Source organism: Coptis chinensis, chromosome 5, assembly GCF_015680905.1.
Source record: "Coptis chinensis isolate HL-2020 chromosome 5, ASM1568090v1, whole genome shotgun sequence".
NCBI classification, from domain to species: Eukaryota; Viridiplantae; Streptophyta; class Magnoliopsida; order Ranunculales; family Ranunculaceae; genus Coptis; species Coptis chinensis.
This window is the reverse complement of record NC_141460.1, coordinates 56,784,460-56,802,019: the sequence shown is the minus strand read 5'-3', so window position 1 is coordinate 56,802,019 and position 17,560 is coordinate 56,784,460. Positions and strand designations below refer to the sequence as shown.

Below are 17,560 nucleotides of genomic sequence, written 5' to 3'. Positions count from 1 at the left end.
AATAGCCATCTCCTACAACCATAAAGCATATACAAAGGTTGACAGGAAGAATAGCTATGCTCAATAGATTCATCTCCAGAACTTCAGATCGATGTAAGCCGCTTTTTAAATTTCTTAAAAAAATGTTAAATTCTATTGGAATGAGGAATGTGAAGAAGCATTTTTTGAATTAAAGAAATATCTGCAAGAATGCCAACACTTACAAAGCCAGATGAGGGAGAAAGTTTGTTCCTTTATTTGGCTGTATCAGATTTTACTATAAGTTCTATCCTAGTGAAAGTAGAAAAAGGTTGGAAAGACCGGTGTATTTTCAAAGCAAAACGATGCTCGAGGCGGAGACTCGGTACTCCATTTTGGAGAAATATGCGTTGGCACTTTTATTTTCATCCCAGAGACTGAAGCCATATTTTCAAGCACATTCTGTGATAGTAATGACTAATCTACCGTTAAAGCAAACTCTAGCAAAAACCGCTAAGTCAGGGAGGATGTCTAAGTGGTCGGTATTAATAAACAAGTTCAGAGTAGAGTATCGAAATCGAGTATCAGAGAAAAGTCAGGTGTTGGTTGACTTTCTGGCAGATTTTCCATCTGAAAATGCTAGTTGGGGCATGGAAGAAGAGGAATTCTCAATGTTGCAAGAGCCTGAAGAGGTTATCGATACAGATGATCCATGGGCGGGAACTAATGGTTGGAGGTTATTTGTTGATGGATCATCTGGAGGTAAGGGGTGTGGCATCGGAGTGGTGCTGGTTACTCCTGAAAATCAAAGACTAGAAACGGCAATAACATTGGGATTCCATGCATCTAATAATGAGGCTGAATATGAAGCCTTAATAGCTGGTCTCGAAATGGCTAGATCTCTCAACATAAAAGAGTTGTCAATCTTCAGTGACTTGATGCTCGTGGTCAGCCAGATCAATGGAGGATATTTGGAAAAATGTGAAAATATGGTGGATTATTTGAACTTCATAAAATCCAAACTGAGGAATTTCAGTAAGGTAAAACTTCAGCATCTCAATAGAAATGAGAACATGCATGTTGATGCCCTGGCATATGTTGCAGTGATGCTGGAGAACACAGAGGGTCGCGTTCTACATATCGGAGTTCAACAGAGGCCAAGCATCAACATCGATGACTCATAAATTATGGAGATTGACACACTAGGGGCGTCATGGATGGAAGCATATATCTCATACTTATCTTAGGGCAAAGTAATGGAGGACAAAAATGAGGCTAGAAAGATCAAGTCGGGAGCTCAAAGGTATGTATTGATTGATAATGAGTTATATCGAAAGAATCCTGGAGGTCCACATTTGAAATGCATATCGCCTGAGGAAGCACAACTAATCATTGTCGAGCTTCACGAAGGCGAATGTGGAAACCACTCAGCAGGTAGATCGTTGGCTAATAAAATCACAAGACAGGGATATTTTTTGCCTAAAATGTGAAGAGACTGTCTTTCATATGCGAAAAAATGTGTACAATGCCAAATTCATAGGAAAGCTATACATGTCCCAGCTAAAGAGTTACATTGTGTTTCAAACCCATGGCCTTTTGCTCTATGGGGTATGGATATTGTAGGTCCACTAACACCAGGGAGAGGCAAAAGAAGGTTCATGTTGGCGGTCACAAACTATTTCACAAAGTGGGTAGAAGCCATCGCTTTGCAGCACATCAAAGAACAGGATGTCATAAACTTTCTTTTTGAACGAGTCATATGTCGATATGGGTTACCGTATGCCATTATATCAGATAATGACCCGCAATTCGAGGGAGGAAAGGTGAAAGCTTTCTTGGAATCTTACAAGGTAAAGCATTTCACATCTGCGCCATACTATGCTCAGGGTAACGGGCAAGCCGAGGCAACAAATAAAACCATTATGGATAATATCAAGAAAAAGTTAGAAGATAAGAAAGGTCTTTAGGTGGATGAGCTAAACAATATTTTATGGGCTTATAGAACTACACCTCGAACGGCCACAGGCGAATCACCTTTTACTTTAGCTTATGGCATGGAAGCAGTAACTCCATCTGAAATGGTGGTGTCTACATCCAGAACAAAAATCTTAATAAATGGTCAAAATAATGAAGGAATGGCTTCAGAAGTTCTCAATCTCGAGGAAACAAGAGATCAAGCATGGGTAAGGCTTGACACCTATCATAGGCAACTCAGAAAAGCTTTTAACAAGAAAGTAAGAGGAAGGCATTTTCAGGAAGAGGATTTGGTCTTGAAAGTGGTAACTCAAGCTACTAAAGAAAAAGGGGCTAGAAAACTAGCAGCAAGCTGGGATGGGCCTTACATCATTCACAAGGTCGGAATCAATGGAGCTTACTACTCAAAAACGGTTGAAGGTGTAATATTACCAAAACCTCAAAATGTAAGCAATTTGAAAGCATTTTATCAATAAAGAATATTTCAAGTTTCATGATGTATTTTTTCTGAATCAAGGTTATACATTCAATAAAGATATTGTCATTTTCAAAATCAATATTTATACATATATAGCAGATCTTTGTATCTCTAGAATTATATGATTGATAACAGGTCAAACAAAATCCTAATGATTTGTAGATCCTTATCTCGATACCAGGTCAAACAAAATCCTGGTGATCAAGTAGATCCTCATCTCGATACCATGTCAAATAAAATTCATGTTCTTGGCAGCAATGTGAGTTCAGGTCAATAAAATTCAATTCTCGGCAGCAATGTCGAGTTCGGGTTAAAAAATCCAGTTCTCGGCAGCAATGTCGAGTTCGGGTCAATAAAATCCAGTTCTTTGCAGCAATGTCGAGTTCGGGTAAAAAAAATCCTGTTCTTGGCAGCAATACGAGTTCAGGTCAATAAAATCTAGTTCTTGGCAGCAATGTCGAGTTCGGTTCAAAAAATATTGTTCTTGGCAGCAAGGCGAGTTCAGCTAAAAAAGTCATCTCTAGGCAGCGATGCGAACTAGTAAGGTATGTATTTATAAGTGATATATTAATATGATGTCGATATCAGTGTCGAATGTCGACGGTGTTTTTTTATACAATGTCGAAGGTCGAAGCATGTATTAATAATTAAGGATGCTAGTGGACGAGATAGTGCAATAATATTTCATTAAAACGGGGAAAAGCACAGGCTAAACAACCTATTACAAGTTGAAATAAAAAATTAAAATATAGATAACAAGACTAATCATCATCTTCATCGTTATTATCATCGTCTTCATCCTCATCTTCATCATCACCATCTTCACCATCATCCTCATCATCACAAGTGGTGGAAAACCCATTGCCATCTTTAACATAATCATAGCAGGATGAATCTCTCAACCATTCATCATCACATTCTTCTTTTTCTTTTTCTTTTTCTTCTTCATTGGTTTTTTCTTCTTCTAATTCTTCTTCTGTTTTTTCCTCGTCATTAGAGTAATCTGTAGTAGGGCAGTCAAACCAGTAAGGAGGCCAATCGGGCAGAACCATAAAAAAGGCTAAGATAATAAAGAAGAGGGAGATGAGAGACATGGCTTTTTGTCAGTTAAACTAATGGGAATTTATCGTTAGGAAAGTTGTAAGATATGATTCAAAATTAAGTTTTTAAAGGGCTTTTATAGTGGGAAAAGTTTATACAAATGAGAGAATTTAAGGGTGATTAGCAAGAAAACGTGGAATATTAATGGTAGGTGAGCATGAAAACGGGGAACAGTAATGAAAAAGTAACTCTTCGTTGTTTGTGCGCGGGACAGTTAAAGTTTGAATGATAATTAAATAAGCCTTAATGACATATTTTAATTCAGCGGATGTTGGTTTTTGAGCCAGTTGGGTAGATTTATTGTTTGTCAAAATGTAAATATTTATTTCTTTTATCTAAAGCATGGGAAAAGGTGCAAAGGTAAGCAAAAAAAGGCTGGTGATCTGTAGATTCTCATCTCAATACCAGGTCTGAAAAGTATGATTCAAAAGCAAAGGTATATATGGAGGTATATCGATGTTAAATATATATTAAGTATCGATACTGCTTTTAGTTGGAGTGGTATCGAAACTTGATTTTTAAATTCAAAATATGTATTAAGTATCGATACTGCTTTTAGTTAGAGTGGTATCGAAACTCGATTTTTAAATTCAAAATATATATTAAGTATCGATACTACTTTTAGTTGGAGTGGTATCGAAACTCAATTTTTAAATTCAAAATATATATTAAATATCGATACTGTTTTTAGTTGGAGTGGTATCCAAACTTGATTTTTAAAATTTAAAATATATATTAAGTATTGATACTGTTTTTAGTTGGAGTGGTATCGAAACTCAATTTTTAAATTCAAAATATATATTAAGTATCAATACTATTTTTAGTTGGAGTGGTATCGAAACTCGATTTTTAAATTCAAAATATATATTAAGTATCGATACTGCTTTTAGTTGGAGTGGTATCGAAACTCGATTTTTAAATTCAAAATATATATTAATCGATATCGATACGATTTTTAAATTCAAAATATATATTTTTAGTTGGAGTGGTATCGAAACTCAATTTTTAAATTCAAAATATATATGAAGTATCGATACTGCTTTTAGTTGGAGTGGTATCGAAACTCGATTTCTAAATTCAAAATATATATTAAGTATCGATACTATTTTTAGGTGGAGTGGTATCAAAACTCGATTTTTAAATTCAAAATATATATTAAGTATCGATACCGCTTTTAGTTGGAGTGGTATCGAAACTCGATTTTTAAATTCAAAATATATATTAAGTATCAATACTGTTTTTAGTTGGAGACTTGGAGTGGTATCGAAATTCGATTTTTAAGGTTTCAAAATATACACTAAGTATCGATATTATGTTGGTTAGGAGTGGTATCGAAAATTATATTTTTTCTTTTTTTTTATGATAAATATCAGATGTATTACATGCAAAATGAGTTTATAACAAGCAAAAAGATATATTTCTATAATTCAAAAGGAGTTTAAAGAGATCTAAAGAGGCAATTAGATCATTGTATCAATATTACAATCAAGAGGTATCAGAGAAATAAAACTAGTTCTCGGTGAGCTTTGCATCAAGGCACTTGCTGTCAAGAAGGGAGTTGAGGGGAATCCGCACTTCGACGTCATCCAAATAGCTGGGTGTACTGATAAACGAGTCTGGATTGAAAGGTGGGGGTACTCATTGCTGTATCAATAGCTTCAGTAGTAAGTGTAGCAGAGTCCACAACATTTTTTTCCCGATCAACGGCAGCAGTGTCGAAGGGTATCTCGCTTTCGTCATCAGAATCTAGATTGTATTTAGTGATAACAGCAGCAAGAAGATATGGTATGAAACTCCTCATCGTGGTAACACAGTATCTCATATCAGTATCAGCAGTAGCCAAATCAAGTCTAGCCTTCTAAATTTCTGCCTCAAGACTAGATGTCTTTGCCTCGAGAGTAGTTGTTTTTGCTTCGGGGGTAGCTGTTTTGGTTTTTTCTTGCTAGAGGCTCGCTGCATGATCTTCATAAGCTTTCTTAAATTTCTTGAGAAACTCAGTATTCTCCTCAACAAATTTCTTCATCTCGGCATTCGCAGAATTGAGAGCGGAGCAAGTCAAAGTATGTTTTTTCTTCTTTTCTTCCAAAGACTGTTTTATTCTTTCCTTCTCTTGTTTCATCTTGTCATTATCATCTCGAAGAAGACGCAAGGTCCTCATACCAGCCTCAAATTGGCCAACAATAGCAACTTTAACCTGAAAGGAAGATAGGATTCATGGATATATTATACATCGTAAGCAGACTAGGATAAGAGTATGACCAAAGTTGTTTCTTTACCTTTTCAAGGGAGGAGCACAATATTTGAAAACGCTCGGTTGTGCCAATTTCAGCCATGGCTGGTCTATCTCGAGGGAGTATAATATTCATAACAAGAGCTTCTCCGAGGCTAGGTATCGGAGGATCAGAGAATAAAAAAGCAGATTTAGGAACTTTTTGTTTATTTCGAAGGACAAAGTCAGCGACAAATGCTTCAGAATGAGAAGAGGAGCCTGAAACTGTGGGTGGAGCAGTGGGTTTGTGAATGGCTAGTAAGGTTGATGATTTGGCAAGCACAGGGTCAGTTGGTTCAGTAGTGGTAGTTTTGGAAGTTTTGGGTACCTTCAAGGTTCATGGTGCATCAGTGGAACCAAGTTCTTTTCTTTTCTTTTGAGAAAGATTGGTATCGACAGCTTGTTCTTGAGAAAAGATAGGAGCCTGGGAGGAGCTATCAACTGTTGGTTTTTGCAAAAACCTTTTAAGGTGTTTACTGATTTGTCTTGAACATGAGGAATGCGAGAGCCCATATCTATGTACAATAAGCAGTAATGATCAAATACATCTTGTAAAAGTGGATAATTATGGAAATCAGGAATTTCTTGTTTAATTTTAGGGAAAAGATCTTCAGTCATTTTAAAACCATTTAGCATATAATCAAAATAATATTGAGGAGTGTTAGCAGGTAATTCAGCGGAATCAAAAGTTTTTCTTAATACTTTTTCAGATGAACAAGGTTGTAAGGGACATGGAATAGTTTTGCATGGCATAACAGATTGGGGAAGTAAAGAATCTTGACCTCGAAGGACGGTACTTTTTAAGAAATATAGAGGAGCGACATAATTATCGACATCGGGGAGATCGATATTCATTTTTGGATTGCCATATTTATCAGCACCAATTCGTGTAGTGATTTCTTCATCAGTGCCTTTTAGAAGCTCCATTACTCTAGTGGAGTCTCCAAGACTTCTCATCGAAGCTGGTTTTGGTACTGAAACAAAGTCACAACGGTAGACCAGTTAGATAGCAGGTCCGTGATAAAGGATTGAAAGAAGGGTTCAAGGGATGAGGTGGCGCAAAATAACGTACCTCTAATGTTAAAGACAAGATATGCCAAGGATGGAATAGGGATCGAAGCAAATGACTCCCATTGCCCAGATATAATGATAGGGTATAATGGCCATCTGAAATCACTATCTCGGTTCGGTTGATTCATTTTTTGGGATAAAAATAGCCACTAGGCTCTGATATACCGTTTTTATTCTTCTCGTTACGTTAGACAAAGGTATAGTGTTTTTGAATGTCGATAAGACGAATTTTTTGGGATACCCGGACATCGGATGCAAGGTGAGAATTATAGTAATTACAAATGTGCAGCAATCTCCAAAAATTGTCTGTGCCTTGGCCAGGAGAAATGGTCAGATAGTTCAGTACTTCTCGATCGAGGTTAGATAAGGGAAAGCGCAAACCAGTAGCTAGTTGCCCAACAGTAATAATGGTGGTTTTAGGATGGCCACTTTGGCATCGAGTTCCTCTAGTACTTCCAGCATAATGTCGAAGATGGACAATGTCTGGTATCTGGTAAGTAGCCTTGACTAGATCTAAGTTAGGTCTTTTTGAAAAACAAGGGTTGAAGCCACTACTCCATATGCTTTTATCGTCCATAACTTCGCGCTCAGACTTCGAGCTCACAGTCTCAAAAGGATGGCAAGCTAAACCATCAGCCAAATACGTAGGGCGCCACTCTTGTTTGTCAGTTTCAGTTCTTTGTGATGACGAAGCCTTGGAAGACGAGCTGATTCGAGTTCCAGATTCAATACTTTCGTTCGACATGTCGGTATCACTAAAAATAATAAATTTTTTATTAAAATTATATCCTTTATCTGAGCTACTATCACTATATTTAGTTTAATTATATAATATATTATTTAATAAACATGTATCGAGGTCTCTGGATGATAATGTCAGGGTTCGAGGTGAAGAACTGTGTCTCAAACGCCTACGTTCTTGATATCGAAGTCAGGATTGTTTCGAGAGAGTGTGTATAAAGTTAACATAGGTTTTTCTCCTAGCCATATTGTCAAAAATTATAATTCAATGTCTAATTAGTATAGAGATACACATATAATATGTGAATACTCAAAGCATAAGCCCTAAGTATAATAATCTAGAAAGAGAAGCAAGGGAAATGGTTCAAGATATTTTAAGATAACAATAAAGTTTGGCTAAGAAGTAGCTTGTTAAGTTTTTTTTTTTTTACTAACCTGATAATTGTGTAGAAAGATTTGCTGAGAACGACAGAGAATACAGCCAAGATTAAGCTTTCCAGGTGAGGTTAATGGTGGTGGGGTTTAGGTTTTTTCTCTCAAGCTTTTTCACAAATAAGTGAAGAGAGAGAAAGCGAAATAAGGCTTTTGTAATTTTCATGTAACTGGGTTGTTTACAGCTTTAACCGCTTGATTTTTTGGATTTTGAAATTGGTAAAGTGGTTCTGGTTCTCGAAACATTCAAATTTTTCGTGGTCGAAATTTGAAAGTTTCGAAAAGGGGCGATGTCGTGGGCAAATATCGTCACCCCGATATTCCAACCCAAATATCGTTGTTAATAAGAAATATCGATGTGACTGTCGATATTTCGATCTTTCGTTTGTATGTTACAGGTCTAAGGCGGGAAAAAGAGGAAAGAGAAGAGAATGAACACGTGGCATTTAATGATTGGATAAAACTATGATCAGAACACTATATAAAGACTAGAAGGAGGAAGAAAGATTCATTCTGAATTCATTAGAAGAAAAACAAACAAAACCAGAGCAGAAAGAGAGAAAACTTGTAACCATTGTTATCAATCAATAAAAAGACTTTTCATTTTTATCTTTGATATTGTTTCCTGTTTAGATTCTTGAGTACTGATCTTAGTGCAACTTCTTTGCGAACTACAAAATGTATTCTCTTTCTATTACTCGTTTAAAGCGTAATGTGTCTATACTCATCTGGTTGTCACAGCTAACCACTTTCCATTGCCCTTCGCATGCATGCAAGCTCATGTTCAAACCAAACCAAAGGTTGGGATCTATTAGTCCATTCCCTGGAGATAACTTTTCTACAAACTTGATTAGTGATAGTTTCACCTCTTCTTCAACTGATTTTGCTCCATTTAGAAGGAGAACTGAGTAAAGGAAGAGCATCCACAAGGAAACTATATCCATTTTCTAAGCTGAAGTAAGGGTTTAGTGCAATAAGCGTTTGAATTGGTCGATATGTTGGTTAAAGTTACCGCACGTACTAGCTAGTGACATTAAATAGGTTTTGATTGTCTCAAGGTGATATTTCCAATATTGAGATTAATGTCCAGGTTGATTTTTCAAAGCGACATTTGTATTTTTATGTGTGTGATTAACACAAAAGACTTGCTGAGAATTAGAATTATAAACTCATAGAGAGTGGACTTTTGACCAACATACATCTCAAAAAAGAGTTGGTCGGCTGCATGCAAAATTTGCAAGTTCAATAATATGAGATTTATCCAATGCCAAAAAAATGGTCTGTCACTTATGAAGCATGGTTGCGGACTGGACATGGCCGTGGGCAAGGATACGGATATTAAATAATATTTTAATATATTTTTTTATTGATGTAATAATAGATTTTAAGTCATATCATATCAATTCAAGATTCATAAACATAGTTAGAACAAAAGGAGACATAAAGACATCTCACATAACTATATAAGTCACGTCGGAATCCAAACCGTGTCAAAACGCGTCCAAACCTAACATACAGGACAGACACGTGCCGCGTCAGACATGTGTTCAAGCCGCATCCGTGTCTGACACAGACACAATGGAATTTTAGACATGTCCCTCCCAAGGAGTCTGTCACACAAACTCCTAACTACAATGTCAATGTTTTTTTTAATTTTTTAATTTCTATTTTCTTTTCTTTTTTGTAAGGCTGGCTTGGGGTTTGAAAAAACCCTATATAAAATAAAAGGTACGAATGCAAATCTGCAATTATCTAAACTTTCTAAAGTCAGGAACTTCGAAACAAATTGATTTTTCACGAAACAACCACCCAATGCCGTCAAGTCTCCTTTGAAATAAAAGACTTTTCGATTTCTCAATTTTCGAAATATCGTAAGCTGCCCATCTTTATATTTCTCATCACACATCACTATTTATAGCAAAAAAAAACAGTAGACTTGTGGAATGATAAACGCTCCTTCATTCCTAACTCTCACGGTAAGTCTTATTACTACATCTCAGATCATTTATATCATTTGGAGGATTAGATAAAGATTTTACATGGAATATGTAATAATATATGTCAACTGTTTGATCAATTTCGTCAATCATTTAATTTTTTTTATATAAATAAATGACTGTGACATAATCACGTTCATTTGAATTCATAGAGAACAAGAGAGAGAGAGAGAGAAATAGCGCATTCACATATTTACATTGATTTTTCACTTGAAAGTGTTTTCAGTGAATCACTGGAGATTTACACAAGCAATATACTTAATCAGGAGAGTAATGATAAACTTGTAGTCATTAACAAATATTGATAGGTCTCATTCAAAAATAATATATGTCAAGTGTTTGAAGAATTTCCTCAATAAGCAAGTTCACATTAACAAATATTATAATTTTTGGTTGTATTTTATTGGCTGCAAAAATGAAGAATTGCTAGTGTTTTTAATTTCAGCGCGTGCTTAAATTACATTTTAAGAGTGCATCCATTCCGACTAGTGTACTTAAAATACCTTCACTTAATACACCCATTGTTCTAATGAAATTATCAGTTTATTAAACGTGTGCGATAAAACTTATTCAATTAACTGTTTTGGTTTTCAACAAATGGGATTTGTTGTTGAAGTTTAGTTTGAATAATGCAAGTTTGTAATCAAGTTTGCCGCATCTGTATTTTCTGCCGAGTTGTTTCCATGTTATTCCTTAAATTTGTTGATCGAAGTTTTTTTTTTTTTTTTTTGTTAACTATTAATCTCCACCTTCCTTTGTCAGTTAGTGATCTTGGACTGTTGCAGTTCAATTGTTAATAGTGATAAATTCTTTGGTCTGACCAAATGGACATCTGTCTTCAAAAGAAAGAAAGAAAAATCTCCCAAAATCTCCATAATCTCTCGAAAATCTTTTTCAAATAAACCAAAAATGTCTCCACGATCCTCAAATCTCCCATGAATCGCTCCCTAAAAAGAACCAAAAAATTCCACAAATCTATATACCTCTTCATCTTCCATTAACCTGCTTCAAACTGTAATCATCATTCATCTAGTCCTTCCTCTTTGGAATAGTTTCAGCCTCTGAACAAAACGAAAGGATCTTGGTTTTCTAACGGTCGGTCGACATCGTCTTGGGGTTTAGTTTTGGTAATCCATTCGTTATTTTCTGGCTTTTAGGATAATTCAACTGCTCTGTTTTTAAGGTCAAATATGTGAATCCCATATTTCATATGATTGCTTTCATAAGGTAGTTAAATAGTTATATGATGGATGGATTTGCACAGTTCTAATTGCTTTGAATAAAATTACAAGAAAGGTAATAGCTACAATTATATGTTTTTCCCTTACATTTTTGGTTTTCATTGATTCAGCATAAAGAGAACACTTCTTTCTATTTTGTTCTTATAGAACATAGCTACAATTTTGTTCATTTGGTGACTGTGTACTCCGTTGCAGGTTATCTTAAACAAAATTCTTTGTGGAGCACTTGAGCCCAATTGCAGTTTTAAGTCCTGCCAAGGACGAAAGAGCACATTCAGCATTTCAGCTACTATTTTTCCTCTCGGAAAGGCTTTCAGTATGAAATACAAAACCAAACACCAACTTCTTTTGACTTTAAAACCAATCATGTAGCTAATTGCATCTTTGTCTTCTGCTCATAGGAGAAATATAACTTATTCAAACTTATTGGCAGTATGCTACGTATATTGCTCTAATACCTTTAGCTAAGCTTAGTTTGAGTTTGTCTTTACCTTGAAATGCTTGTACACTGGAAATAGAAAGGAAGAATAATACAGTTCTTGGTGTAGCTCAAGAGTTAAGACTCCTTTATATAATAAGAAAGAAAATAAACGAGATAAATTCGAGATTGATTCTTGACTTTAGCCTCACTGCTTATGTTATTCTCACAAATTAGATGAATTTAAGGAGGAAAAAGAAAGGTGCATGCCGGCAAAACAAGGTGTTTTGTATGAGGTCTCGAACAAGGGAAAGTGGTTTTCCGAATGAATAAGTTGCCCAAAGCGCTTTGAGGAAAACGGAGGCCTGTGTAAAAGAAGGTCAAGGGTAGTCAAATTTGAGTCCAGTTTGGGTTTTTAAGTTGTTCTATTGGCGGATTTGGGTTACTTGGAAATGGTATAGTTATAGTAATTCAGAGATATCCACGATCACAACCATTGTTCAAGGCTATTTTGGGCATTAGGTTGAATGAGGGTAGGCGAGCTCAGCATAAGGGTCGACTATTTTCTATTTCTAAAACTCACACAGCATAAAAAATACGGAGAACTGTAGAGTTACTAAAGATTTTGGGCTTCTATGATTCATTATCTCATATATTGGATTTCATCTTGTTTAAGAGGCTCCAAGTCCCAACCTTTGAGGAGGCAAGGAATACCATAAGTATGTGATAAGTGCACACTTGGTCTTATGAAATACAATGACGAAGTTAGAAGCAAATGATCAAGTCATAGGTATAGCCTTGAGGCGTACCCTTCAGGTCTATGAGGTTTGTGCCTCATTTAGTTCTATTGAGGTGCGCACATAGTACTATTTGTATATTCCTCGCCTTAAGACATCCTTAAAATTGCCACTTTAAACATAGTCCACAATAATGTTGAGGGAGCAAGCGTTCTAGGGTGGAAAGAAAGGTATAGTCGGCTGCTCGGGTCTGGAGAATGCTCCATAGATAGGAGCAGCTCCGATGAATGTTTTAGCAGTTCTATTGGATCCAAATCTTGTAATGTCATTGATAGATATCCTTGGGATGTAGCATAGTCGGAGATATTTTGACGCGATGGACCATAACGTACTTCGGCTGATTCTACCCTTTGGTGTAAGCAGTGGAGGGATTTGAAGGAGATTTCCTTTGGGGTTTTTTCATTCTCAGGGGAGTCTACCATCATGGAGGACTGATTGGTTGATAGTCTCATTTTCTTTTTCTTTTCTTTTTTCTTTTTTTTCTGGATTGTTATAGTCAGCTAACTCATCCTACTTTTGCACTTTCCACTTTTCTGGTAGGGTTATTGATTGTTTACCTTGTAAAAAGAATGTGGTTTCCTTGCTTGGAGGACATGATTCCTTGATGTTTGTGTGATTATGTTTTACTCATGTAATATTCTTATTCGCACTACTGGACTATCACAAGTGGTTGTCGCCCATTGAGTAGGAAACATTGTCGAACCACATATAGCTTTGTATATTGTGGCTGTGGCATATGTTTGTGATGATTGGCATTTAAAGTGCAATATTCAGTTAAATTTTGTCTTTCAGTATATGTGCTTCTCTAGATTCCATAGGATTGTGATTGAGAGGGTCAGTTCTTTTAGAGCTTTTTCCATATTTACACAAAAACATATTTGCCCTGATTTCATCGTCTTTTGGCTAGCGTTTTGCTACCTATAAGTTAGAATCTTTCCATTACTCCAGTTTATGTTTTACAGGCATTTATTCGTATTAACGCATCATTTTGCTCAATAATGCATCTTAAACAATAGAAATACCTAATGAGATGATGTGTAATTAAATAATATGACAATTCCCACAAGAGGGAGTAAATAAATGAGTTCTGTGACTTCAGTCTACATTCATCAAGTAGTCTTTCTGTTGTGCCATAGCAATGAACGGCATAACAACTAAAGCAACTGCAGACTTTAGTAATTGGCGAGTTCCTTTAATATGTATTAAAAAGCTCGTAGTTGTTCGATGTGTCTTTGCTACCTGGGAATGTAGATAGTATATTTGAATACCTGGGAATTTCTTCACTTCTTCAGTAGTATAAGATAGTGTAGATAGGTAAGCCTTGGGAAGTGCAATGAAAACCAACAGCACATCAGTGAGGTGTGCTTTTTGCCTTTTTTTCAAGTTAAAGACTATTGGAGCAGGAGGAACACTGTAAATGACATGATGGAGATTGTAAGAGAATATATGACATGTTCCTTCACTGAATATGCTTGTAAAGTACCAGAATTAATTGTGAAAGTAAGTGGTGTAAATGTCACAAGTTTTAACCTTAGTAAATAGTGAGTCTGCATTCCAAGAGATATCATGTTTTTGATGTGTTTCCTTTGCTCATATTATGGATAATGAAAGCATTCTTGCCTTTGCTCATATTATTCGGTGTTAGTTGGAAATATTGGTGTTACTCTAATGCTGAGATTGATAAGCTGATATTCATCTAATTTGGTATTGCATGGGCATACTTGAATATCACTACCATGACCACATACTCAGGGCAATTGAAGCACCTTATTGGTAAATGTTTCTCTGTTGAAGCACCTAGAGCAAGTCAAAAACATTTGTTTGACCTAGACAGCATTTAAGTACTATTTCATGCAATATAAAGAGACAGATGCGCTGTATGATGACTTGTGTTTAGGCATTAAGGCAGAGGTACTGTGATATGATGTGTGATGTTGTGTCACCAACATTTTGAACTGGATGTGGGTCTTTAGATCTACCGTTTTTAACTATGTTACATGGACACACCATATTTTCAAACTAATCCGTGTCGGATACATATCCACGTGTCCATGTCGGACACATATTGTGTGTGATATGCTTCAATTTTTTATATCTTGCCATGTCAAACACATTGTATCCGTGTCGGATGCGGACACAACTATCCATGTCAATGTATCTTAGGTTTTCAACAAAGATGGTAGATTTGCAAAATGGTCCATATCTTCCAGAACAGTGGACATTGTTTCTTAAATAATTGGATAACTCATTGTTTATGCTTTGCAGTGAGCAAGAGACATCTTTTGCTTCATGGTTTGACAATAAAATACAAACTAGTTAACGAAATCAGTAATAGGCTTTTCTGATATCTTTCCTTCTATGTGCAGTGGTGTGTGAATGAAATAAAGGTTAGACCATCTTTCTACGAGTATAGTGGACCTACTTCGGAAGTGGAGGCTCTCTGTAGTGGTTGGCGTCATTCTAGGGTGATAGTATTATAACGTTCGAACTCCGGTTGATCCCCGTTGGATCAATTATAAGAAAGACATGGCAACTCGGCAGGTGGTTATGAGGGCTAAGTATAAGACTTCAGTAAAGGATCCTGGTGTTCAGGGCGTGCTTATAATGATGGAAGACAAATTTTCATTTACACCTGATGATCCTACGTCATCTGTGAAACTTAACGTTGGGGTCGGCTCAATTCAAAAACACCAGTTTACGAAGGAAGGAAACCACAAACAAGCCCTTCTAAATCTTACAATAGATCCGTCTATTAAGGCCGGAGGTTGCATTTTTGAGTTTGAGAAGTTCTCTGAGCGTGATGTTTGCCGTGATTTTGTGAGCAAAGTCCTTACAAAGCTTCAAGCTACAAAATCATCTGGGAAGGATCCTAAACTGGTTTCTGAGAAATCTGGTGATGAACAACTTAGTACTGCCGAGATGGAACTTCGAATGAAGCTGCTTCAAGAGGACAGTGACCTGCAGAAATTACATAAGCAATTTGTCATCAGTGGTGTGTTGACCGAAACTGAATTCTGGGCAACAAGAAAGGAGTTACTTGTTGCTGATGTCAGAAAGGCTCCAAAACAACAAGTGGGATTTAAAAGTGCTATGATTGCAGATGTCAGACCACTGACTGATGGTCGGAGCAACAAAGTCACATTTAACTTGACCCCAGAGATCATCCATCAGATTTTTGCTGAAAAACCAGCGGTTCACAAAGCATATCTGAGTTTTGTTCCTCGCAAGATGTCAGAAATGGACTTTTGGACCAAATATTGTCGCGCAGAATATCTGCATAGGACAAGAAATGCTGTTGCAGCAGCAGCAGAAGCTGCTGAAGATGAGGAGCTTGCTGTTTTTCTTAAGCATGACGAAATATTGGCAAATGAAGCTCGCCGGAAGCTTAGACGAGTTGATCCAACCTTAGACATGGAAGCTGATGAAGGTGATGATTACATGCATCTTCCGGATCATGGAATTCTCCGTGATGGATGCAAAGAAGCTATTGATTCAGAGTATGATGAATACAGGAGGACCCTCTCACAAAATCTTAACCGACATGCAGCGGTCGTTCTTGAAGGAAGGGCATTAGATGTGGCATTGGGGGACACTCGGACTGTAGCAGAAGCACTTTCTAGGTCCAAACAAGCTGAGCTTGCTGAAAACTTAGATAAAAATGCTGCTCGAGCAAGGTTGGAGAGGGTTTTGCGGATGGCTGAGATTGAAGATCTACAGGATCACCGTAACCTAAAATTTGCACCTCTGTGTATTAAGGATCCACGAGAGTATTTCGATTCTCAGCAAGCTAATGCTATTCGAACTTTGGACGAAACGGAAATTGGAACAAACCCAATCAATTGCGGTCTGAGCGCACAAGAAGCCTATGGTTCTTTGAAAAATCTAATTTCAGAGATGAAAAGAACTGGATTCAGTGATCCTGTAGTTAGGCCTGATGTTGCTCTTAAGGTTCTTAATGGATTAACTCAGCATCTGTCAAGTACCAAGTTTCACCTTGGGAAGAGTCCTCAGGAAAGTGTCCTTGACACACTTCCAAAGAGAACTAAAGAGGAACTCCTGCATCATTGGGCATCTATTCAAGAATTACTGAAGCACTTCTGGTCATCATATCCAATTACAACAACATACCTCGACACCAAGGTAAGCAGGTTAAAGGATGCAATGTCGGAGATATATCCCAAGCTACAGAGGATAAAGGAATCTGTACAGTCGGATTTTCGACATCAAATTTCTCTCCTAGTTCAACCTATGCTTCAGGCTCTAGACGCTGCATTTGCACATTATGATGCAAATACACAGAAGAGGTCGGTGAAGGGTGGGGAAAGACTTAATGGCTGTACTTGAGGACGGTCGCCGGCTGCCTATATGATTTTTGACACCCCTATAAATTCCAATCCATGTATACATAGGACGGTCGTGGTTGTCAAATGTTTTCCATATTTTTCAATTAATGGAATGAGAATGACCATTTTGTTTAAATCTTTACCAGTAAAATCATACTGTTTTAATGTTCTAATAAGACAATATAAAAGAAAAAACAAAAAATTGAAGGAAAAGAAAAAAGGAAGAAAATTATAGGACTATTGTTTTTAGAACGTAACCTACTTCATTGTTCATATACTATGTTCATGGTCATATGCATAGCATATTGATACCGACGAGGTGAGTTATTATGAGAACTGGAATTTGGTCGAGCACAATCGAATTAGTACACCAAATCCAGTCTTCAGTGTTACGATACATATAGGCTGCTTGAATGCCAGAGTCTACATCTATCTTGAGTTAAATTGTGATCCGATTTATCCAGTGTTATCTGCTAAATATATTTCCAAAACTGCATCTAACTCGGCACACTGTACCTTCTAGTAATACTTCATATACTAAAATGCTCAAGTGTAGTAGAGATTTAGAGGTAAATACTTTGAAGTTGTCTTCCTCAAAGTACTATGCAAACTACATGCAAAGAAAGCCATTAATAGTGCCTTCGTGTACTGAATGTTGTTGGCAAATCTGGTTTTAGTTTAACATTGTGCGACCAGATACACCTTTTGTTACCGAATGACTAGTTCGCAAGATCAACTAC

The 17,560-nt window shown here is 36.6% G+C and overlaps 1 protein-coding gene and 1 pseudogene across 3 annotated transcripts; both read left to right on the top strand.

The window, feature by feature from the left end:
- The first annotated feature begins 323 nt into the window (after positions 1-323).
- Positions 324-1,142, top strand: LOC147498077 (uncharacterized). The gene has a single exon (XM_086563118.1). It carries the CDS (start codon positions 324-326, stop codon positions 1,140-1,142), a length of 819 nt encoding a protein of 272 aa, XP_086419244.1.
- An 8,626-nt stretch (positions 1,143-9,768) lies between these two features.
- Positions 9,769-16,956, top strand: LOC147498076 (general transcription and DNA repair factor IIH subunit TFB1-1 pseudogene; annotated as a pseudogene). 2 transcript variants are annotated; one of them, XR_015195370.1, is made up of 3 exons: positions 9,769-10,000; positions 11,458-11,578; positions 14,844-16,956. The product of XR_015195370.1 is annotated as a general transcription and DNA repair factor IIH subunit TFB1-1 pseudogene, transcript variant X1 (transcript). The 2 variants fall into 2 exon arrangements; XR_015195371.1 differs by lacking the exon at positions 9,769-10,000 and adding an exon at positions 10,073-11,148.
- Positions 16,957-17,560: the final 604 nt, after the last annotated feature.